Source organism: Salmo salar, chromosome 24 (genome assembly GCF_965601325.2).
Source record: "Salmo salar chromosome 24, fSalSal1, whole genome shotgun sequence".
NCBI lineage: Eukaryota > Metazoa > Chordata > Actinopteri > Salmoniformes > Salmonidae > Salmo > Salmo salar.
In genome coordinates, this window is record NC_138314.1 from 42,517,259 (window position 1) to 42,542,830 (window position 25,572).

At 45.5% G+C, this 25,572-nt stretch overlaps 1 protein-coding gene across 1 annotated transcript in view; it reads right to left on the reverse strand.

Annotated features, from left to right (window-relative positions):
• Positions 1 to 254: 254 nt before the first annotated feature.
• The window catches only part of hira (histone cell cycle regulator a), a 36,482-nt gene continuing 11,164 nt past the window's right edge, over positions 255 to 25,572 (reverse strand). Inside the window, exons 16-25 of the mRNA XM_014172642.3 lie at positions 24,853 to 25,156; positions 13,936 to 14,037; positions 13,662 to 13,810; positions 12,361 to 12,522; positions 11,038 to 11,096; positions 4,513 to 4,618; positions 3,608 to 3,730; positions 2,273 to 2,436; positions 1,804 to 1,892; positions 255 to 1,184 (exon numbers count right to left, since the gene is read on the reverse strand). Of these exons, the coding sequence (XP_014028117.1) occupies positions 1,068 to 1,184; positions 1,804 to 1,892; positions 2,273 to 2,436; positions 3,608 to 3,730; positions 4,513 to 4,618; positions 11,038 to 11,096; positions 12,361 to 12,522; positions 13,662 to 13,810; positions 13,936 to 14,037; positions 24,853 to 25,156 (1,375 nt within the window). The 3' untranslated portion in view covers positions 255 to 1,067. The remainder of the gene's footprint in view (positions 1,185 to 1,803; positions 1,893 to 2,272; positions 2,437 to 3,607; positions 3,731 to 4,512; positions 4,619 to 11,037; positions 11,097 to 12,360; positions 12,523 to 13,661; positions 13,811 to 13,935; positions 14,038 to 24,852; positions 25,157 to 25,572) is intronic.

Genomic DNA, 25,572 nt, shown 5'->3' on the forward strand with positions numbered 1-25,572 from the left:
GGAGAGTTTATTGGCACACACCCTCACTGAACAGAGTGAGGATGCTAACTAGCTTATTGAAAGAAAAACAACCATGTCATCCTGAATAGATCAGCATTCATTTCTCCAGACAGGCCAGGCCCGAGGCTCCAGACAGGCCCGAGGCTCCAGACAGGCCCGAGGCTCCAGACAGGCCCGAGGCTCCAGACAGGCCCGAGGCTCCAGACAGGCCCGAGACAGAAACAACCGTGGACAAGAAGATGAACCAAAACAGCATTTGTTGATTGTTTTATTTCATTTCAAAACACAAGTGTTGCCTGTTTGTATTATTTTTCTCTCCTTTTTTTTTTTTTTTTTTAGAAAATGGAAAAGAAGTTGCCTTGTACAAACATTTAAAAATGACTAACAGAAAAGAGTCTGTACACATTCTGTAAAGATAGGAGGGGTTAAGCTCAGAAGAGGGTGATTCATGGTAGAACATAGCTCCTCTATCCTACTGTAGCTTTAGTTTATTTCATTACATTGACCCTTAAGCATGTGACCCCAGATGACCCTGTATAGTTGCACCCCAGGGCAGGAGAGGACAGGACAGGGCTGGGACGACCCATAGCCAGGCTTGGTTGGCAGCAGCCACACATAGCAGTGGTCCGGTGAGGGAGTCAGTGGAGGTTCAGGAGGACTGTTGTGCTTCTAGTGACCCATCCAAAACCAGGTATACGCTTTTCTCCGTCTTCCCAGAAAGAGAATCCTTCTGACAGTTCTAGCAGGGCTCGGGATTTCCTTCGCCATAACAGTTCAACATAATTATCATTGTCGTTATCAACATAATTAATCGATCAATTATTAATGGATACTTGGTGACAATGCATAATCAGTCATTATTCAGTGCTGTTTTCAGCATTCTACAACCCGGGTGCCAGTGGTTCTCCACCCAGGGACAGAGTGCTTCCTTCAGGCTGGGTTAGACGGAGCAGAGCGGAGGGAGGCCTGGAAAGAGCCAGAGCTGGGGGAGGGAATGTCTGTCAGCAGCCAGGGTGGAGCTGGGCTGGATAGGATAGTGGGTTAGTAAGTGAGTTACTTGAGAAGTGCTATTTGTTGCCGAGCAGCTCCAGCTGGTCCTGGTACTCTGTGAAGAGCCTCTGGAAACGCAAGTTCTGTCCTATGACAGGCAGCAGCTCTCTCAACAGGTCCCTCTTCCGCAGGCCCTGGGGACAGACAGACAGAGGTCAAAGGACAAGACCACATGATAATTTCACTGTTTGGATTGGGCCACATTACTGGAACTCCTATTCTAATTGACTCGCGACCTCCCATCCCGAGTAGTGTTCCTGTAACCAATGCTGTTTGGGACCCTCTCTGGGATTGACCCAATCCCATAATCACTGCTCTCTCAATCATCATTGCTATTTCATTTGGAATTAGGGATGGGTATTTGAAATGATTTCACTGTTCGAGTACTCTCATTAAATCATTTCAGAGTACTCGCAGGAAGATTTAAAAACAGCTGAAGGAGGCTGTCTCTTGCCTTTTAGCCACACCCGTTTTAAGTCCAATTCTGTTGCTAAGTATTTCCAGAATCTTTGCTTGTGTTTTCACAGGAAGCCCAATTCTGTTCTTTTGCCCAATTATTGGTAAAAGAGCTGACCTGATTGGTCAAAAAGACCAATTAGTCAAAATAAATTCTAAAAAATAATAATAATACTTAATTGGGCAGCTTGTGTAAACGCAGGCTAAATGCTGTAGCAATTGAGCCTGGGGACAAGATTCATTCGGCCGTAGCCGTGCTGCCTTGTAGGTACCGCGTGCTGCCTTGTAGGCACCTACCAGGGTTGTAGGCTCCCAGGCACTGCTGGCAGACTTGTGCACTGGTCCCAGTAAGTCTTTACAGAGCTCCCGTAGCCGATAATCAGAGCCTGCCGGACAGAACACACAAAGGTTAGACAGCAAGAAAAAAATGTAAAGTAAAAGGAAAGTTCAGGATATTACAACTTAGATGGTTCCTCATCCTGAAATGAGTCTATGGGCCATGAGAACCTATAATCCATGGTTCCTTTTACAGCTACTACGATCTGTAACTTACTTTGGCCACCACAAGCTAACAATCAATGGAAGTGGATGGAACACGTGTGCAGGTTAAAAAATGAACTGCCAAATCACATTACCAAATAGGGAGTTGATTTCAGTTCATTTTGTCACACATGCCCCATTCACTTGCATTCCATCCACTTCCTCTATGGGCCCTGCTCAAAAATAGAAGGGCATAGGTTGTCATGTGGGACACAGTCTGGCTCACCCTCAGTGACCAGGAAGCGTGCATAGATGAGCAGCCAGTAGTGGTACTCTGTGCTGGAGCGCAGGGTGAGGGCCGACGCCAGCTGGTTCTCCAGGAAAACCAGGGTCATGCCATGCTGCAGGTGGTGGGGGGTGGACGACAGTCTGGAGGCCAGGCGACCCGCACTGGGAGAGAAAACAACCACATTAAACAACATCGGTAAAATAGGGAAAAGGTTAGCAAAGTTTTCTGGATTAATGTAGTTTCATCATTTTTGGATAGAAAGTTTATGCCACAGTCTACTTGTACATTTACGGTGTAAAATCACTAAAACCAAGTAACGACTGTGTCTGTGCATTAACAGTCACCTTGACGACACTAACTAGCTACTTCCCTCGTTGGAACGTTAACAGAACTGCTGGATAGCAGTGCTCGGCAGGCGGGGGTCCAAGGTCACAGTGTAGCTGCGTTGTGAAACACCAAACTTGCCATGCATGCTCTCTCCACTGAGTAGACTGTATCCCGTGACTTCCAAATAGTGACCAACATAATATTTGTCATGAACACCGCTAAACCTTGGAGGAAAACATCTGGCCATGTTAAATACCACTGGAGACAACGTGACACAGCTGCCCAGTGGGAAACACCTCCATACAGTAACACTAGCTAACTGACATGGTGATCAATATTACAGGTTACTTCTCGATTGCCCATTGAAATAAACAGCACTTTTTAACTAGAGTGGCCGGTATTTAATATCTGTTTAAATGTCTGGAAGCCGAAAACATCTTCCCACATCTCACCTCGCATCTCACCTCCACGGCAGAGCGGGCGCAGCATGCAGCCTCCACGGCAGAGTGGGCGCAGCATGCAGCCTCCACGGCAGAGCGGGCGCAGCATGCAGCCTCCACGGCAGAGTGGGCGCAGCATGCAGCGAGGCAATGCTAATGATCGTTTTGTGTGATACCGTTCCTGCAGTAACTGCAGTCTACAGATAGACATTATTATCAATATGACACACCATGTGAAAATGTTTGAAAACGTTTTGAGACAGAAAAGGAAAACGAGCCTTTTCTTATTGGACGAGTTCGGAGAGTACCTCCCCTGTTTTAGTTTTGTTTCTGAACACGACCCTGCTGTTCACCATTAACATGACATATACATCTGAACTTCTCAGCTCTTAAACCAGAGACCTTCAGCCCTGGTCTAATAATGAGTAAATGTGGTGAGTGTGTAACAGTCTGTGTAGGATGACGTTTCCCTACACTCTGATCTTAGGTCAGTTTAGCATTTTCCCCACTAATGGATAAGGTTATGATAAGTTGATCCTAGACCATCGTTAACAGTCAGACTCACTTGAGGTTGTGTCCCTGTGTGAGAGCCAGGGGTCCCTGTGACACAAGTGCATCCTGGGAGGAGATGCAGTTCTTGAAGTCAGCACACTGCACCAGGGAGTCCTGTTTATCCGCTATTAGGTTCCTGACACACCACACACACACACACACACACACACACACACACACACACACACACACACACACACACACACACACACGAGAGCATTAGTGGACATGAGTGTTTTTGTTTGCACACCTAGATGTCTGTGGATGGCATACACCCCCAATCACGCAGGTTTAATAACTCAACACTACTTGTCTGCTTGTTGACTGTCTGCTTGTTGACTGTCTGCTTGTTGACTGTCTGCTTGTTGACTGTCTGCTTGTTGACTGTCTGCTTGTTGACTGTACAGAGAAGGAGTCCCTGGCTACATTCAAACTCGGGACAATTTTTTCTTGAGCGGATAGTTGGGGGGCCGGAACATAACTATAAATCATTTGGAGACTGCAAATTGATCACAAGAAACCAAAACGGATAACATTTGACTAAAATATAATCATTTCAACTGTTGATTACAGATGTGTCTATTTACTCGACTTACTGAGGAACAAATTTCCTACATTACAGTCACTCTGAGCTGATTTCCTGGTGATTTTCCATTATTTTTACCTGTTAAAGTGTCCTGTTACAACAGTCAGTAGAACAGTTGGCAAGGTGCTAACTAATAAACACTCTACAGTATATACTTCTAATGATGGCATGGATTGATTGGCCAGACATTTGTACCGCCTTCACCGGTCAACACCGTGCCGAAACATTGGTTCAATCAATTAATTTGATAATTTTGGGGGGGGGTGTATATAAAATGTGTGACACTTATGATTTCTCTAAGGTAAGTGTGTGTGTGTGTGTGTGTATCTTACCATGTCTCCAGGGAGGAGTTGAAGCAGTAAGACTTCCCATTGGAGAGGCCAATGACTGGGACCCCCTGCTGTGTCAGTAAAGACTGGGACACAGTGCATTCTGTGCCTAGGAGAGGAGATGAAGAGAGGATGAATAGAAGGAGGAAAAACAGGAGAGGAGAGAGGATGAATACAGGGAAGAGAAACAGGAGAGGATGAATACAGGGAAGAGAAACAGGAGAGGATGAATACAGGGAAGAGAAACAGGAGAGGAGAGAGGATGAATACAGGGAAGAGAAACAGGAGAGGATGAATACAGGGAAGAGAAACAGGAGAGGAGAGAGGATGAATACAGGAAAGAGAAACAGGAGAGGATGAATACAGGGAAGAGAAACAGGAGAGGATGAATACAGGAAAGAGAAACAGGAGAGGATGAATACAGGAAAGAGAAACAGGAGAGGATGAATACAGGAAAGAGAAACAGGAGAGGATGAATACAGGGAAGAGAAACAGGAGAGGATGAATACAGGAAAGAGAAACAGGAGAGGATGAATACAGGAAAGAGAAACAGGAGAGGATGAATACAGGAAAGAGAAACAGGAGAGGATGAATACAGGGAGGAAAAACTAAGCTTTTAAAATATTTCAGACCATCAGTACGGTTGAAAGTATAGATTATATCCCACGCGCTCTGCACAGGTTGAGTATTAATAACAAAGTCAAGCAGGTGACATGACAGCGTGGGAGGAGGTGCCCCCCTGCGGTTCATATTTAAAAGTATGTCAAGACCACGCACTGTCTCAGAAAATCTTCTCGCCCCAAAACATTGAGTGACAGGATAGTTCTGACAGTCTTCCAGGTATTCATAGAAGCATAGTTATAAAGTAGAACAGAAGTTACGAATGTACCTTTCAGACCGTCAGTACAGTTGAAGGTATGGACGACTTATACCAACAAGGTCACGAGGAGTAGCACTAACCTCTGATTAATGCACCAGTGCCACTGGAAGAATGGTAGAGCCCATGGTGTGGCAGGATGCGACGTTGACCTTGTAAAATCTTGAGAACGCGCAGGGTGACAACCCAAGCAGCTGTGTATCTCTCATTTCAGGGGGACGCCTCTCAGCCCAGCCCAGAATGTGGTGACACTTCTGGTCGAGTGGCATATCACACCTTCTGGGACAGGGAGCCCTACTCCCTTGTAGGCCTGAGTGATGACATCCACAAGGCAGTGTGAAAGCCTCTGCTTGTACAATGCAAGGCCTTTTGACTTCCCACTGAAGCACAGAAACAGCTGATCTGACTTCCTGTAGTGCTCCGAGGCTTGCATATAGCATTTGAGGGAAAGGACTGGACACAGGAGATTAGCTCACTCTTCCTCTGCATTCTGGAAAGGATGGGGGCAGTAGGCCACCAATTCAATGGCTTGATTGATGTGAAGGGGTGATAAACCCTTAGGTAAAAAGGCTGGATTGGGCCATAAGGTCACGCCTAGGTCGTCTGCCTTCCATCGTAGGCAGACCAGGCTCATAAAGAGCTCACTCACACGTTTCGCTGATGAAATAGCTAAGAGGAAAGCTCCTCTGTATGCTCGAAAGGAAGTTTTGTCCGATAATAGCAGGATCGCAGCTGATCAGTAGAGGGTCGGGCTCTCCAGAGGCCACACCCATAGTTGTAGTTGGTCTGAACTGGGATACCATAACCTGTATTCCAACTGAATGCAGCTCCTATCTGTGGGTACTGCATTGGCTCTCCCTCCAGAAGAATGAGGGTTGGAAACCAGGGTTTCACTGGCCATCTGGGGGGGCTACAAGCAGTAGCCTGTGCTGAGACAGAGACCCTGTACAGCGTTGCTAAGATCAGGTGGGGCTAAGGCATCCATGCCCAGGGGGATCTTGAACTCTGCCAGAGAGAACCAGAAGGCGCAGTGGGATGTTTGCTATGAAGCGAACAGGTTCTCGTGCTGCTCCAAACCGCTGCCATTCTCCCGCGACAAGAAGTCTGCCACCTTGTTCACCTTGCCTGGGAGATGAATGGCTCATAGTGAGGCCAGACGTGGTAAGGCCCATATCAAGAGTTGTTGGGCCACCTGTAGGGACCATACAGACCTCGTTCCCCCTTGATGGTTGATGTGGAACACTGTCCATGTATTGTCTGATCATCAGGACAGGAAGTGATTCAGGGCTAGGTAAACTGTCTGAAGTTCTAGCACATTGATGTGATCTTTCCTTCGCACACTCGCGAGAGAAGAGGCGCAGATGAGCCAGTCGTCGAGGTAAGGAAGGATCTCGATCCGTTGTAGATGGAAGGAGCTCAGGGCTGCGCTCACGCATCTTGTGAAGACTCGAGGTGCCAGGGAGAGACCAAAGGGTAATAACGCAAACCAGTAAGCCTGGCCCTGAAAGGCGAAACGCAGAAATCGCCTGTGTTCCAGTAACACAGGAACGTGAACGTAAGCATCCTTTAAGTCCAGGGACGTGAATCATTCCTCTCTGGCTACAATCTGGAGAACGTTGACCGTCCGCAACATTTGAAAGGGGAGAACTTTTAGGAAAAAACATTGAACCGTTTTAAATCCAGAACTGGACAGAAGCCTCTGTCTTTCTTCGGAAACAGAACATAGGTTGAGTAAAAGCCATCTTGCTGTTCTGATGCTTTTACTCGTGATCGCACCCTTCTCCAGGTTGAGGGTGCAATCTTTCAGGGTTTCTGTGAATGAAGTCATTCTGATCCCTGAGAATGGTGGGGGCTGGTGTCAGAAGTGCAACCTGTACCCTTGTGAGAGGGTCATCAACACCCATGGGTCTGTTTTCTATGTATGATGGCCCGCTAAGCCGCAGGCCAAAGAGCAGTCTGCCTAGCTCTCTGTTCATGAACGCAAACGGTTGAAGAGATGCGTCATTCAGGTAGCAGAAGTCCGGGTCTGCGCGCTCCGGCTAGAGCATCCTGTTCTGTGCGAGTACTGAGGACTGGGGCAGAGGTCACATATTTCAGGCCTTCATCTGGAGAGAGCATTAGCTCTGCTATGCATTCATCCACCTTAGGCATATGGTCCAGCCCATGTTGTTTTGCGTCGCCAATGGCAGATAGCGTCCTACTGTTCTTGCCGTGGTGGGCAAGGGCCCGCGGGTTGGACCAGCATCTCTGAATCTCCGTAAGAAAAGACAGGTGAAGGTGGCAGACTGAACGGTGTCGCTGCCTGGCCTTCTTAAAGAATGGGTTAGCTGCAGGGGCTGTGGCTTGAGGGTCATCAAGCTCCAGCCTAGCTAAGGCAGCACGCAGGACTGTGCATAGTGAGGCAGAGCTTCCTTATGACTTCTCTGACCCTTTAGCATTGAGACTGAATAGATCCACAACAGTGGTTGGCACCTCCCTCACCATGTTGGACGTGTCATTATCCTGGTCTCTACGGTGCTGGTTGGATGCCCGAGTGGACAGCAGATCATCATCTCAGCGATCTGAGTCCTCTGTTGCGTCCCCCGTACGGCAGTGTGCTAGAGGGGGCCTGACTCGTCCCCCGTACGGCAGTGTGCTAGAGGGGGCCTGACTCGTCCCCCGTACGGCAGTGTGCTAGAGGGGGCCTGACTCGTCCCCCGTACGGCAGTGTGCTAGAGGGGGCCTGACTCGGGGTCCTGAAGGAGCGCGAAAGTGTTTTTAGTTGCTCTATCTTAGAAGAGAAGGAATCGGCCTTCCGTGTGAGGCTCTTATTTTTGAACCATCGTTTTTGGTGGCCCTGGGTGGGTCCTGGCGAACAACACTTGTAAATTATTTGTGAAAACCAGGCCCTCTTCGCTTCCCTCACCTTCACAGGCAGGATGGCGCAGTTAACGCAGGGGTCAGGCAGGTGGCCAACGGGTCATGACCATCTTTTACCTGTAGTTCAGCTCCACAAGAGGAGCAGCCATGCAATACCTAGCATAATGGTGATGCGGTGTTCTCGGAGTTAAGAATGTGAACAAAATAAATCATAAAATATAAATATTTCTCATGCAATACACTGATTCATCAAATTAACTATTATAATAGTAACCGAAGACTGTATACAACAGCTACCACAATACACAGTAAGGGTAGAGAGCTACAATAATCTGGCGGGAGATGTAAACATGGCTGGAATAGGAGCTGTAACATATTTAAATGTATGCTTATTTATGCGAAATACGTACGAATGGCAGTCGTTTGGTAAGGCAAGCTGACAACACACAGTGGCAGCTAGTTTAATAAACTGGCAAGCTAGCTTGTGATACCAGGCGTGTGCAGCTAGCGTGTGATACCAGGGGAGAGGGATGCCTAGGGGAGGCAAACTGAATCGCATGTCATATAGCTGGCTAGGCTAAGAAACTTCCTAGATGTGGTTATCTAGGAAAGTGACCCGTTCAAGTTTTATATACAGTCGTGGCCAAAAGTTGAGAATGACACAAATATGAATTTTCACAAAGTCTGCTGCCTCAGTTTGTATGATGGCAATTTGCATATAGTCCAGAATGTTATGAAGAGTGATCAGATGAATTGCAATTAATTGCAAAGTCCCTCTTTGCCATGCAAATGAACTGAATCCCCCAAAAACATTTCCACTGCATTTCAGCCCTGCCACAAAAGGACCAGCTGACATCATGTCAGTGATACTCTTGTTAACACAAGTGTGAGCGTTGACGAGGACAAGGCTGGAGATCACCCTGTCATGCTGATTGAGTTTGAATAACAGACTGGAAGCTTCAAAAGGAAGGTGGTGCTTGGAATCATTGTTCTTCCTCTGTCAAACATGGTTACCTGCAAGGAAACACGTGCCGTCATCATTGCTTTGCACAAAAAGGGCTTCCCAGGCAAGCATACCGCGGCCAGTAAGATTGCACCTAAATCAACTATTTATCGGCTCATCAAGAGCTTCAAGGAGAGCGGTTCAATTGTTGTGAAGAAGGCTTCAGGGCGCCCAAGAAAGTCCAGCAAGCGCCAGGACCATCTCCTAAAGTTGATTCAGCTGCGGGATCGGGGCACCACCAGTACAGAGCTTGCTCAGGAATGGCAGCAGGCAAGTGTGAGTGCATCTGCACGCACAGTGAGGTGAAGACTTTTGGAGGATGGCCTGGTGTCAAGAAGGGCAGCAAAGAAGCCACTTCTCTCCAGGAAAAACATCAGGGACAGACTGATATTTTGCAAAAGGTACAGGGATTGGACTGCTGAGGACTGGGGTAAAGTCATTTTCTCTGATGAAATCCCCTTTCCGATTGAGGCATTCGGAAAAAAGCTTGTCCGGAGAAGACAAGGTGAGCGCTACCATCAGTCCTGTGTCATGCCAACAGTAAAGCATCCTGAGACCATTCATGTGTGGGGTTGCTTTTCAGCCAAGGGAGTGGGCTCACTCACAATTTTGCCTAAGAACACAGCCATGAATAAAGAATGGTACCAACACATCCTCCAAGAGCAACTTCTCCCAACCATCCAGGAACAGTTTGGTGATGAACAATGCCTTTTCTAGCATGATGGAGCACCTTGCCATAAGGCAAAAGTGATAACTAAGTGGCTTGGGGAACAAAACATCGATATTCTGGGTCCATGGCCAGGAAACTCTCCAGAACTTAATCCCATTGAGAACTTGTGGTCAATCCTCAAGAGGCGGGTGGACAAACAAAAACCCACACATTCTGACAAACTCCAAACATTCTTATTATTATTCTTATTATTTATGATTATGTTTATTATGATTATGCAAGAATGGGCTGCCATCAGTCAGGATGTGGCCCAGAAGTTAATTGACAGCATGCCAGGGCGGATTGCAGAGGTCTTGAAAAAGGGTCAACACTGCAAATATTGACTCTTTGAATCAACTTCATGTAATTGTCAATAAAAGCCTTTCACACTTATGAAATGCTTGTAATTATACTTCAGTATTCCATAGTAACATCTGACAAAAATATCTAAAGACACTGAAGCAGCAAACTTTGCGGAAATTAATATTTGTGTCATTCTCCAAACTTTTGGCTACGACTGTAATTGAAGGATGACTAACGTTAGTGCCCGGTGGCCTTGATAAGGAGCACAGCAGTGGAGGATATCTTGACAAGATTAGCACCGGAGTATGATGGCCAACACACACACACACACTAGCTGGTGGGCTAAATCAACACAAGACAAGGAAGCCCGATATCCTCAGATAAAAGGGATAGGTAGGGGAGAGCTGTCACACAGCCTTGGAGGGCGAATTTCACGCTCTGACCCACAGGTCTCAGGCTGTTGATCACAGACTGACAGTAAACACAACTCACAGAGTTTAGCTGACCATACTGGGACCTGGGAAGATGCAAAGTGAAAAAAACGGGAGCAGCGGAGCAGTCCATTTGCGTGATATGCTATGCTAACTTTGTGAGAAGTAATAAGAGATAGTGTTCTGATGTACGGTTGGATATGAACCGCGGGCACCTCCTCCCACGCCGTCACGTCACCGGCAGGACTTTGTTGTTATTACTCGAGCTGCGCTCAGCGCGTGGGATATAATCCATACTTTCAACCGTACTGACGGTCTGAAAGGTTTGAAGTAGAACTCCACTCACCTGATAGAATGGTCTGCAAAGATTCATTCTTCACTACAGCACTCTGTTTTTGGACATCCCTGTAGAGAAGAACAAGGTGGAGAAGACAGAACACATCTCAATGTTTTATTTATTTAACTAGGCAAGTCAGTTAAGAACAAATTCTTATTTACAATGACGTACGGCCCTGTCCAGAAACAAACAACCCCTAGCCTCTGAACCCCTAGACACTTGAGATCTGACAGGATTTGATAGGTGTAAGCAATGTGTCATTCTTCCTAGCCTATCAGAGAGCAAGTCTGAGATATCACCATACCGGTGCGGTAGGTAGCCTAGCAGTTAAGAGCGTTGAGCCAGTAACCGAAAGGTAGCTGGTTTGAATCCCTGAGCAGACTAGGTGACAACTGTGTCGATGTGCCCTTGAGCGATGTACTTTACCATAATTGCTCCAGTAAGTCGCTGTGGATAAGAGTGCCTGCTAAATTACTAAAAATGTCACATGTTTACACCTATCAAATGAAGTGTCAAGGGACTAGGTGTTGTCTCTAGTCTAAAATACAAGGTGTGGCGAGTCAGGAGTGATCACCGTCTCTAGTGCACCCCAGACTACGTGAGCTGTGTTAAGCAGTCGGAAATCCCACACTCATCGCTCACCTAGGTGATAGGCTATGTGGCCACTGCGTTAAAACAAACAGCTTTTTCTCTAATCCATTGATGACCAGATGCTTTAATTATAACTGTGGCTCTGTTGTGTTCACATCTTAACAGTTCTTTTTTAAACAGCCTTTTTAGAAACCAGAACGTCTCTGATGATGCTGCATGGGCTCATTGGTTGTCTTGTCATCAATTACACAGGCAGTGACCTATTTCTTGTTTGACTCATATCAACATCTCTGCGCATTAGTGGTGGGGTAGGCTAAATAAATAGGTCTAATTAAATAGGTCTAATTAAAAGAACAGTGATGAAGGAAATGAAAAATGCTGGCCAGAGCTCGTGGCTGAGTTGGTACCAGAGCGAAATTGCCGTCGCTCTATTTTTTAAAATCCACTCCACACTCCAGCAATATTCTGCATGCTCCGCTCCTCGCTCGACTCACACCCTCTGGTGCACACTAGGTGTAGGGTGAAATTGGACCAGTTTTGCATTTCCCCACTAATGGTTAAAATTAGGATAGGGGAAGCTGATCCTAGGTCTGTACCTAGGGGAAACTTCCCATCAGAGCAGCAGCCTAGATGGTGCATCTCAATAGGTTTTGTCACGTCAATACGGGGGGGTGTGTGTGTGTGTGTGTGTGTGTGTGTGTGTGTGTGTGTGTGTGTGTCTGTCACGGGGCTCTCTCTCACCAGACAGACAGGGTGGCGCAGGCGGTCAAGGCCATGACGTAGAAGCCTGAGCAGTGCAGGGCGGACATGGGCGCGGGCAGCAGGATGGCGGGTAGTAGGCGGCGGCCACACGCCGAAAACACAGACAACATGCGGTCTGCGCACGCCACTGCCACAACATCACTGGGGGAGGAAAGGAGGAGAGAGAGACAACTTATTTACTACTGTGTAAATAAAGTTTTAACATTTGTTCATTACGACAGTTGGAATGGAAGCTAAATCCTTGCCCCCTATAAAAACAGCACAGTCAACTCCAAAGACATTAAAGCTGAGATATAAAACAGCACAGTCAACTCCAAAGACGTTAAACCTGAGATCCGCATTAGCGGAAGCAGCACCACTGGCAGCCCCAGGCATATTGTTATGGTTTACTTTATTAACCCATTACAGTCGAAGCCCTGTCTAAAGGAAGTCTGTTCTCAAGTGCCTCTCCTATATCTGAGATTAAAAAAATCCATATAGCTTAAGAAGTTCATACCAAGGATCATGTTGCTATTTGATTTAGAATTTTAAGACCCCTTGAAGGATAACAATAACAAACAAAAAATGATTTGAAGAAAATGTTTATTTAGTTTCTTTGGCCTTACTGATATTAGCCCATACAAACACATTGAATAACAGATTCACTACATGGAACAATAGATAGTCCCCCCAAAAATCTAAAGGAAGTTTGTTCTGAAGTGTAGGTCCTATATTGTACAAAATCAGCAGGTGATCAAATACTTTTTTCCCCTCACTGTATAGTTGAAGATTGTTCTTTGAGTCATAAAAGTGCATTGAAATGACTTAGGACCTGTGCACACTTTGGAGAGGTGTGTGGCCACTTAGAGAGACCAGTTAGTCCTCTCACTCAAACACTGGTCATTTTTTGTCTTGAGTTGCACCTACCCCAATATTATTATCATGATACTGAATGTATCCAGATTATTTTCAGATTTTATAATAAACAAATGCGGCGAAAAGTACAGTAAATGTAAAATACACATAAAATCAGCAGTGTAATGTTTGGATTCAGTCGTGTCAGGTGAACTGTTATGTCCTCAACTTTGGTCTAATGCTTTTCTCAATCTTCAAACTGTTCCCTTTCAATTGCTACTATGGTTATGTTTATGCTTTTCATATTTCTTCTGGAAGAAACATTTCAATTTAGCTCAACCCATATTAGGCCAATTCCTACAAGTGTAAAGTATTAAGACAACAGATAACTGCCATTAACACTACTGGACTAGACATGTGGAACCTCTCTCCCCCCTACTGCTTACCTGCTGCCCGCTGCAGTGATGACTCGGCTGGGCAGCAACGTGTCCCACTCCCTGCCCTCCCTGGAACAGCGGAGCTGGCTGAGTTTGGCTCCGGACACTGCAGAGACCTCATTCTCCACCTCCAGGTACACCGGGGGCTCCATACTGACCTACAAACATACACAATATGGCAGAAAGAGAGCACAACCGACTAGCATCCATTGTACTTATCATGACTCTGCCGATGACCATGTGGGTTGTTTAGCCACAACTGAAGAGTGATATAATAATATACCTGAAGAGTAAATGCTTTCTGCGGTGTGGGAGTGGGCAGTTTGAGGACAGCCACGGGGACAGCAGCGACGCAACAAGGCTCCTTCTCTGATGAAGGGGTAGCCTGCAAGTGTGTAGTTGGAGAAAGAAAATAAAAAATGCATAAATGTCCCTGGTCAAAAGTCCCCACATTATAATTGGAAGAGGAAGAGTAAACTCTAACATAGCTTATAAGATAGAAAGGTGACTCCAAACACATTAACTAATAGCAGCTGTTTAAACAAAAGGTTGGCAAAAATGTATGTCCAAGTCAAGAAAGCGTACCAGCAGCTAGCAGTACTAAACTGGTACTAAACAATGTATTTTCAAAGCCTGTTAGATACTATGTAAGCGTAATTAGCACCAATGAGTGCAAATGGGGAGTTCACACGCTATCAGAGTTATCAAATGGGGAGTTCACACGCTAATCGGAGTTATCAAATGGGGAGTTCACACGCTATCGGAGTTATCAAATGGGGAGTTCACACGCTATCGGAGTTATCAAATGGGGAGTTCACACGCTATCAGAGTTATCAAACGGGGAGTTCACACGCTATCAGAGTTATCAAATGGGGAGTTCACACGCTATCGGAGTTATCAAATGGGGAGTTCACACGCTATCAGAGTTATCAAATGGGGAGTTCACACGCTATCAGAGTTATCAAATGGGGAGTTCACACGCTATCAGAGTTATCAAATGGGGAGTTCACACGCTATCGGAGTTATCAAATGGGGAGTTCACACGCTATCGGAGTTATCAAATGGGGAGTTCACACGCTATCAGAGTTATCAAATGGGGAGTTCTCACGCTATCGGAGTTATCAAATGGGGAGTTCACACGCTATCAGAGTTATCAAATGGGGAGTTCACACGCTATCAGAGTCATCAAATGGGGAGTTCACACGCTATCGGAGTTATCAAATGGGGAGTTCACACGCTATCAGAGTTATCAAATGGGGAGTTCACACGCTATCAGAGTTATCAAATGGGGAGTTCACACGCTATCGGAGTTATCAAATGGGGAGTTCACACGCTATCAGAGTTATCAAATGGGGAGTTCTCACGCTATCGGAGTTATCAAATGGGGAGTTCACATGCTATCAGAGTTATCAAATGGGGAGTTCTCACGCTATCGGAGTTATCAGAAGTTCTGAGTTCTGAGTGGGAACTTTCACTTCAATAGCTAGGTTTCCTTCAAATTTGCATTAAAAAAAGGCACATTTTCCCACCAGAGGTTTCCATCAAACTGACTCGTGTATACAAGGCAGTGCCTGATGACGTAATGCACATAAAAAAAAAAAAACTTTTGCGCTTAAGTTCTTATGTACCAACAACAACAAAAATACACAAATTGAATGTGTTTTGGCTCATGCTCTCAAGACCATAGCTGGCTGATGAAGTGGACAGGTTCAGTTATTATACTGAACAAAAATATAAAAACGCAACATGCAACAATTTCAATGATTTTACAGAGTTACAGTTCATACGAGGAAATGAGGCAATTCAAATGGATTAATGAGGCCCTAATCTAAGGATTTCAGATGACTGGGCCTCACAGCGGGCCTCAGGATCTCGTCATGGTATTTTTGTGCATTCAAATTGTCAATGATAAAATGCAATTGTGTTCGTAGTCCGTAGCTTATGCCTGCCCATACCATCAGCCCACCACATTTACATTTAAGTCATTTAGCAGACGCTCTTATCCAGAGCGACTTACAAATTGGTGCATTCACCTTATGATATCCAGTGGAACAACCACTTTACAATAGTGCATCTAAATATTTTTGGAAGGGGGGGTTAGAAGGATTACTTCATCCTATCCCAGGTATTCCTTAAAGAGGTGGGGTTTCAGGTGTCTACGGAAGGTGGTGATTGACTCCGCTGTCCTGGCGTCGTGAGGGAGCTTGTTCCACCATTGGGGTGCCAGAGCAGCGAACAGTTTTGACTGGGCTGAGCGGGAACTGTGCTTCCTCAGAGGTAGGGGGGCCAGCAGGCCAGAGGTGGATGAGCGCAGTGCCCTCGTTTGGGTGTAGGGACTGATCAGAGCCTGAAGGTACGGAGGTGCCGTTCCCCTCACGGCTCCGTAGGCAAGCACCATGGTCTTGTAGTGGATGCGAGCTTCAACTGGAAGCCAGTGGAGAGAGCGGAGGAGCGGGGTGACGTGAGAGAACTTGGGAAGGTTGAACACCAGACGGGCTGCGGCGTTCTGGATGAGTTGTAGGGGTTTAATGGCACAGGCAGGGAGCCCAGCCAACAGCGAGTTGCAGTAATCCAGACGGGAGATGACAAGTGCCTGGATTAGGACCTGCGCCGCTTCCTGTGTGAGGCAGGGTCATACTCTGCGAATGTTATTTTTGTGTCTGTAAAATGTGGTATGTGACAAATTGCAGTGGAAATGATTTCTTGCACAATTTTTTTCAAGAATATCCATGTCGAGGTAAATTTGCAGTAACGAAATGCTATGTTCTCTTGGCCTCCCACTACAACTTGAAAATGTATGCAGAGTTTATTTAAGCAATAATGCACAAGGGGGTGTGGTATATGGCCAATATACCATGGCTAAGGGCTGTTCTTATGCACAACGCGGAGTGCCTAGATACACCACCATGGGGCACTCTGTTCACAACGTTGACATCAGCTAACCGCGCTCCCACACAATGCCATACACGTGGTCTGCGGTTGAGGCCAGTTGGACGTACTGCCAAATTCTCTAAAACGACATTGGAGGCGGCTTATGGTAGAGAAATGAACATTCACTTATCTGGCAACAGCTTCGGTGGACATTGTGGCCTTTTATTGCCCCCATGCACAAGGTGCACCTGTGTAATGAGCATGCTGTTTAATCTGCTTCTTGATATGCCACACAAGTCAGGTGGATGGATTGTAAGCAAATTTGTGAACAAAATTTTAGAGAATTAAGCTTTTTGTGCGTATGGAACTTTTATTTCAGCTAATGGAACATGGGACCAACACTTTACATGTTACCTTTTATATTTTTGTTCAGTGTATGATGAAATGGATAATAGCAAAATCATTTTTATTTGTTCATTGGCAGCTAAGCACCGATCGTCATAGCATAACTTAAGACCCTCAATATTTATTGGAAAGGAGAATCAAGCTCATCACCGTGCACTTTCACCTCATTACAACTTATAGCCTATTATAAACTGGGTGGTTCGAGCCCTGAATGCTGATTGGCTGACAGCCATATACCACGGGTATGACAAAACATTTATTTTTACTGCGCTAATTACGTTGGTAACCAGTTTATAATAGCAATAAGGGACCTCGGGGGTTTGTGGCATATGGCTAAGGGCTGTATCTAGGCACTCCGCGTTGTGCATAAGAACAGCCCTTAGCCATGGTATATTGGCCATATACCACACCCCCTTGTGCATTATTGCTTAAATAAACTCTGCATACATTTTCAAGTTGTAGTGGGAGGCCCAGAGAACATAGCATTTCGTTACTGCAAATTTACCTCGACATGGTTATTCTAGAAAAAAATTGTGCAAGATATCATTTCCACTGCAATTTGTCACATACCACATTTTACAGACACAAAAATATCCCACCAAGTCTAATAAACAAACCGTCTGTCAACATTTCTAAAATACTAAACGACACTTCCTGTTTCCATCACAGCTGTCGTGATTTATTCTTCTACGAAATGACTTTACTTGCAAAAATGTGGATGGAAACGTGGTTAATCATCCAACTCATAATTACAAATGGGAATCTAGGATACATTTTTGTTACCCGAGCTGCGACATTTTACCTCTGACCTTTCACCTTTTTAACCAAAAGTTGCTAACATTAGTTATTGACAATTATAAACTCATCAATGTGGATAATATAGGTAGTCTAACCATATTGTCAAAGTTAAGCAAGCTAGCCAACTTCATTAGTAGCAATATTAGCAAGCTTATCAAGCTAGCTAAAGTCTTATTGGTTAAATAATAAGAATTGGTCTGACTTCAAAACCACGTGCAAACATGTGTTTATTCGGTTGTTGCTAGAGATATTCATTAATACATTGAAATACAGTACCAGTTAAATGTTTGGACACACCTACTCATTCAAGGGTTGTAGAATAATAGTGAATACATCAAAACTATGAAATAACACACATGGAATCATGTTGTAACCATAAAAAGTGTTAAATATAAAATATATTTTGATTTGTTTAAGATTCTTCAAAGTAGCCACCCTTTGCCTTGATGACAGCTTTGCACACATTTGGCATTCTCTCAAACTGCTTCATGAAGTAGTCAACTGGAATGCATTTCAATTAATAGGTGTGTCTTGTTAAAAGTTAATTTGTGGAATTTATTTTACTTAATGCGTTTGAGCCAATCAGTTGTGTTGTGACAAGGTAGGGGTGGTATACAGAAGATAGCCCTATTTGGTCAAAGACGGTGATGCAATGGGCAGACCGCACCACCCTCTAATGAACCCTGCGGTTGCGGGCAGTGCAGTTTCGAACCAGGCAGTGATACAGCATGACAGGACGCTGCGGGCAGTGCAGTTTCGAACCAGGCAGTGATACAGCATGACAGGACGCTCTCAATTATGCATCTGTAAAAGTTTGTGCGGGTCTTAGGGGGCCAAGCCAAATTTCTTCAGCCTCCTGAGGTTGAAGAGACACTGTTGCACCTTCTTCACCACACTGTCTGTGTGGGTGGACCATTTCAGATCGTCGGTGATGTGTACACAGAGGAACTTGAATCTTGTTATCTTCTCCATTGCGGTCCCGTTGATGTGGATAGGGGCGTGCTCACACTGCTGTTTCCTGAAGTCCACGATCAGCTCCTTCATTTTGTTGACATTGAGAAGTTATTTTCCTGGCACCACTCCACCAGGGCCCTCACCTCCACCCTGTAGGCTGTCTCGTCATTGTTGATAATCAGGCCTACAACTGTGTTGTCGTCAAACTTGATGACTGAGTTGGAGGTACGCGTGGCCACGCAGTCATGGGTGAACAGGGAGTACAGGAGGGTGCTGAGCACACACCCTTGTGGGGCCCCTGTGTTGAGGATCAGCGAAGTAGAGGTTTTTTCCTGCCTTCACCACCTGGGGGCGGCTCGTCAGGAAGTCCAGGACCCAGTTGCACAGGGCGGGGTTCAGACCCAGGGCCTCGAGCTTAATGATGAGCTTGGAGGGTACTATGGTGTTGAAGGCTGAACTATAGTCAATGAACAGCATTCTTACATGGGTATTCCTCTTCTCCAGATGGGATAGGGCAGTGTGCACTGCGACGGCGATTGCATCTTCTGTGGATCTATTGGGGAGGTAAGCAAACTGAAGTGGGTCCAGGGTGTCAAGTAAGGTAGAGGTGATATGATCCTTAGCTTGCCTCTCAAAGCACTTCATGCTGACAGAAGTGAGTGCTACGGGGTGCTAGTCATTTAGTTCAGTTACTTTTTCTTTCTTGGGTACAGGAACAATTGTGGACATCTTGAAGCAAGTGGGGACAGCAGACTGGGATAGGGAGAGATTGAATATGTCTGTAAACACTTCAGCCAGCTGGTCTGCGCATGCTCTGAGGGCGTGGCTAGGGATGCCGTCTGGGCTGGCTGCCCTGCGAGGATTAACACGTTTAAATGTCTTACTCACATCGGCCATGGAGAACAAGAGCCCACAGTCCTTGGGAGCAGGCTGTGCCGGTGGCACTGTGTTATCCTCAAAGCGGGCGAAGAAGATGTTTAGCTTGTTCGGGAGCAAGAAGTCTGTGCCTGCGACGTGGCTGTTTTTCCCTTTGTAATCTAAGATTGTCTGTAGACCCTGCCACATACGTCGTGTCTGAGCCACTGAATTGTGACTCCACTTTGTCTATGTATGTCCGTTTTGCCTGTTTGATTTCCTTACGGAGGGAATAACTACACTGTTTGTATTCTACCATATTCCCGGTGGTTTGTGCGAATGCTGCCATCTATTCACGGTTTCTGATTTGGATAGGTTTTAATAGTCACAGTGGGAACAACATCCGCTATATACTTCTTGATGAACTCAGTCACCATATACGTCAATGTTATTCTCAGAGGCTACCCAGAACATATCCCAGTCTGCGTGATCAAAACAATCTCGAAGCATCGATTCCAATTGGTCAGACCAGCGTTGAATAGACCTTAGCATGGGTACTTGCTATTTGAGTTTCTGCCTACAGGAAAGAGAGGCAAAACAGAGTCATGATCTGATTTTCTGAAGGGAGGGCGGGGGAGGGCCTTGTTGGCATCCCAGAAGTTGGAGTAGCAGTGGTCAAGTGTTTTAGCAGCACAAGTACTACAGTCAATGTGTTGACAGACCTTCGGTAGCGTTTTCCTCAAATTTGCTTTGATAAAATCCCCAGCTACAATAAATGCAGCTTTAGGATATGTGGTTTCCAGTTTGCACAAAGTCCAGTGTAGCTCCTTGAGGGCCAATGTTGTATCGGCTTGAGTGGGAATATACACGGCTGTGAATATAATCGAAGAGAATTCTCTTGGGACGTAATACGTCGGCATTTGATCGTGAGGTATTCTAGGTCGGGTGAACAAAAGGACTTGAGTTTCTGTATGTTTTCACAATCACACCAGGAGTCATTCAACATACACCCCTGCCTTTCTTCTTCCCGGAGAGTTCTTTATGCCTGTCTGCACGATGAACTGAGAACCCAGCTGGCTGTATGGACGGGGACAGTATATCTAGAGAGAGCCATGATTCTGTAATACAGAGTATGTTACAGTCCCTGATGTCTCTCTGGAAGGAGATCCTCTCCCTGAACTCGTCTACTTTATTGTCCAGAGACTGAACATTAATAAGTAATATACTCGGAAGGGGTGGATGTTGTGCCCGTCTCTTGAGTCGGACTAGAAGTCCACTCCCGAAAACCTCTTCTCCAGCAGCGTCTTGGAGCAGCCTCTGGGGTAAGTTCAATTGCCCTTGGAGGTACGAACAAAGGATCCAATTCGGGAAAGTCGTATTCCTGGTCTTAATGCTGGTAAGTTACCGCCGCTCTGATATCCAAAAGTTATTTCCGGCTGTATGTAATAACACAAAAAAAAACATTCTGGGCTAATAAAGCAAGAAATAACACATAAAAAAATAAAAAATTACGTAATTTCCGGACTATAAGCCAAAACTTTTTTCCCACGCTTTGAACCTCGCGACTTAAACAATGACGTGGCTAATATGGATTTTTCCCGCTTTCAATTTTTTTCTTCCCAAAAAAACCCATTCTGTGACATGCTCAGTTTTTTGGCGGCATGAGGCTTTCATTAGACCAATGAAATTGCCGAACGGGTTAAGGTCAAACAACTTTTTGGTTTACAGTTTAGATTAAATCGAGCGCTCTCAAACTTCCCATCATTCTGATTACGGTAGTCATTTTGTCACCCTCATCATGGCAAAGACACAGAGAAATGCATATGATGCAGCTTTCAAGTTGAAGGCGATTGATCTGGCTGTTGGAAAAGGAAATAGAGCTGCTGCACGGGAGCTTGGTCTTAATGAGTCGATGATAAGACGTTGGAAACAGCAGCGTGAGGAATTGACTCAGTGCAAAAAGACAACTAAAGCTTACTGCTAATTTTTTATTTTTTGTTACAAGCCGTGTTTCGTTAAAGCCTATTTATTTTTGTTACAAGCCGTGTTTCGTTAAAGCCTGTTAAAGTTCATTTGTTTCAATGTACTGGTAGGCACCTGCGGCTTATAGACATGTGCGGCTTATTTATGTTCAAAATAATACTTTTTTTTTAATTCAGTGGGTGCGGCTTATATTCAGGTGCGCTCAATAGTCCGGAAATTAGGGTACTGCAAAGTTGCTTAGGAGCTAGAAGCAGAGCTGCCACATCTGTCGGCACCATTCATGGTCGAATTGCTGCAAAGAAACCACTACTAAAGGCCACCAATAAGAAGAGACTTGCTTGGGCCAAGAAACACGAGCAATGGACATTAGACCGGTGGAAATCTGTCCTTTGGTCTGATGAGTCCAAATTGTAAAATGTTGGTTCCAACCGCTGTGGCTTTGTGAGACGCAGAGTAGGTGAACGGATGATCTCCGCATGTGTGGTTCCCACCGGGAAGCATGGAGGAGGTGTGATGGTATGGGGTTTCTTTGCTAGTGACATTGTGATTTATTTAGAATTGAAGGCACACTTAACCAGCATGGCTACCACAGCATTCTGCACCATCCCAATCTGGTTTGCGCTTAGTGGGACTATCATTTGTTTTTCAACAGGACAATGGCCCAACACACCTCCAGGCTGTGTAAGGGCTATTTGACCAAGACAGAGAGTAATGGAGCGCTGCATCAGATGACCTGGCCTCCACAATCACCCGACGTCAACCCAATTGAGATGGTTTGGGATGAGTTGGACCCCAGAGCGAAGAAAAAGCAGCCAACAAGTGCTCAGCATATGTGGGAACTCCAAGAGTGTTGGAAAAGCATTCCTCATGAAGCTGGTTAAGAAAACGCCAAAAGCTGTCATCAAGGCAAAGGCTGGATACTTTGAAGCGTCTAAAATATATTTTGATTTCTTTAAAACTTTTGACGTCTTCACTACTATTCTACAATGTAGAAAAACCCTTGAATGAGTAGGTGTGTCCAAACTTTCGACTGGTGCTGTAGATCTTCATTGTAAAGGGTTTAAACACTGTTTCCCATGCTTGTTCAATGAACCATAAACAATTAATGAACATGCACCTGTGGAATGGTCATTAAGACACTAACAGCTTACAGACAGTAGACAATTAAGGTCACAGTTATGAAAACTTAGGACACTAAAGAGGCATTTCTACTGACTCTGAAAAACACCAAAAGAAAGATGCCCAGGGTCCCTGCTCATCTGCGTGAACGTGCCTTACGCATGCTGCAAGGAGGCAATGAGGACTGCAGATGTGGCCAGGGCAATAAATTGCAATGTTCATACCGTGAGATGCCTAAGACAGTGCTGCAGGGAGACAGGACGGACAGCTGATCGTCCTCGCAGTGGCAGACCACGTGTAACAACACCTGCACAGGATCGGTACATCTGAACATCACACCTGCGGGTCAGGTACAGGATGGCAACAACAACTGCCCGAGTTACACCAGGAATGCACAATCCCTCCATCAGTGCTCAGACTGTCCGCAATAGGCTGAGAGAGGCTGGACTAAGGGCTTGTAGGCCTGTTGTAAGGCAGGTCCTCACCAGACATCACCGGCAACAACGTCACCTATGGGCACAAACCCACCATCGCTGGACCAGACAGGACTGGAAAAAAGTACTCTTCACTGACGAGTCACGGTTTTGTCTCACCAGGGGTGATGGTCGGATTCGCGTTTATCATCGAAGGAATGAGCGTTACACCGAGGCCTGTACTCTGGAGCGGAATCGATTTGGAGGTGGAGGGTCCGTCATGGTCTGGGGCAGTGTGTCACAGCATCATCGGACTGAGCTTGTCATTGAAGGAAATCTCAACGTGTGTGTTACAGGGAAGACATCCTCCTCCCTCATGTGGTACCCTTCCTGCAGGCTCATCCTGACATGACCCTCCAGCATGAAAATGCCACCAGCTATACTGCTCGTTCTGTGTGTGATTTCCTGCAAGACAGGAATGGCAGTGTTCTGCCATGGCCAGCAAAGAGCCCGGATCTCAATCCCATGGAGCACATCTGCGACCTATTGGATCGAAGGGTGAGAGCTAGGGCCATTCCCCCCCGAAATGTCCGGGAACTTGCCGGAGCCTTGGTGGAAAAGTGGGGTAACATCTCACAGCAAGAACTGGCTAATCTGGTACATGTATGTATGTATGTATGTATGTATGTATGTATGTATGTATGTATGTATGTATGTATGTATGTATACACTACCGTTCAAAAGTTTGGGGTCACTTAGAAATGTTCTTGTTGATTAAAATAACATCAAATTGATCAGAAATACAGTGACATTTTTAATGTTGTAAATGACTAATCGTAACTGGAAACGGCAGATTTTTTATATAGCCGTACAGAGGCCCATTATCAGCAACCATCACTCCTGTGTTCCAATGGCACGTTGTGTTAGCTAATCCAAGTTTACCACTTTAAAAGGCTAATTGTTCATTAGAAAACCCTTTTGCAATTATGTTAGCACAGCTGAAAACTGTTGTCCTGATTAAAGAAGCAATAAAACTGGCCTTCTTTAGACTAGTTGAGTATCTGGATCATCAGCATTTGCAGGTTTGATTACAGGCTCAAAATGGCCAGAAACAAAGATCTTTCTTCTGAAACTCGTCAGTCTATTCTTGTTCTGAGAAATGAAGGCTATTCCATGCAAGAAATTGCCAAGAAACTGAAGATCTCGTACAACGCTGTGTACTCCCTTCATAAAACTGCTCAAACTGGCTCAAACCAGAATAGAAAGAGTGGGAGGTCCAGGTGCACAACTGAGCAAGAGGACAATTACATTAGTGTGTCTAGTTTGAGAAACAGACAACTCACAAGTCCTCAACTGGTACCTTCTTTAAATAGTACCTGCAAAACACCAGTCTCAACGTCAACAGTGAAGAGGCGACTCCGGGATGCTGGCCTTCTAGGCAGAGTTTCTCTTTCAAGTGTCTGTGTTCTTTTGCCCATCTTAATCTTTTATTTTTATTGGCCAGTCTGAGATATGGCTTTTTCTTTGCAACTTTCGCCTAGAAGGCCAGCATCCCTAAGTTGCCTCTTCGCTGTTGACCCCTGCCGTACCACAGCGGACCCATAGGTGACCCTCGGTTGAATATTCCTTGACTATAGGAATATAGGTGTCATTTCGTACGCAGCCAATCAGTTTGTTGATCCCATATCCAATCAAGACCATTACATTCAAAGACAAGGATATCTTGAATATTATCATGTCATCTATCAGAAAAAATGTGTAAAGTCATGAGATTACGTGAAATTAACTAGCACTGGTCTTACCTGCTGGAAGGGTTGGTGGGACACGGGCGTCATCATTTTCGCGTCCATTTTCCTGGGCCGTCCCTTTTTCCTCTTCTCTACCTGGTTGTCCCCTCCGTCCACGTCTAAGGCCTTCCGCTTCTCCACCTGGTTGTCCCCTCCGTCCACGTCTAGGGCCTTCCTCTTCTCCAACTGGTTGTCCCCTCCGTCCACGTCTAGGGCCTTCCTCTTGGTGAAGGAGGGGGACTTCACCACAGCCATCTTGTCCTCGCTGTCGCTGCTCGTCTCATCCTTGAGCTCCTTTAAAGTGCTGCTGTCTTTAACTCTACAACAGGAGGACAACAACCACAGAAATAGACTCACCATTTGTTCCATTAACCCATACCCAATCGCCTTAGTAGTGTTTCCCCATATATGATCATAGGCGAAACCATGCTTGGTAATATTGAATTTTCATAAACCTTTCTGTAAGGGGGGGTTGAGATGTGTGTTGAGCCCAATTTGAATGATGTACTTCCTACCCTATTTCCAGGTTAACAGGGACACTTCCTGCACTACTTCCTGTTTAATGGGGACATTTCCAGCTGTACTTCCTGTTCACTGGTCCACCCATTATGGCCTCATTGACTTGAATGAAGATGCCCTTTCTAGTAATTATATTTCTAAGAGAGACAACCTCCAAGTCCCAGTCAACAAGGAAACAACAAAAACTGAAAAATCTAGTTCAGTGAATTAAAAAAA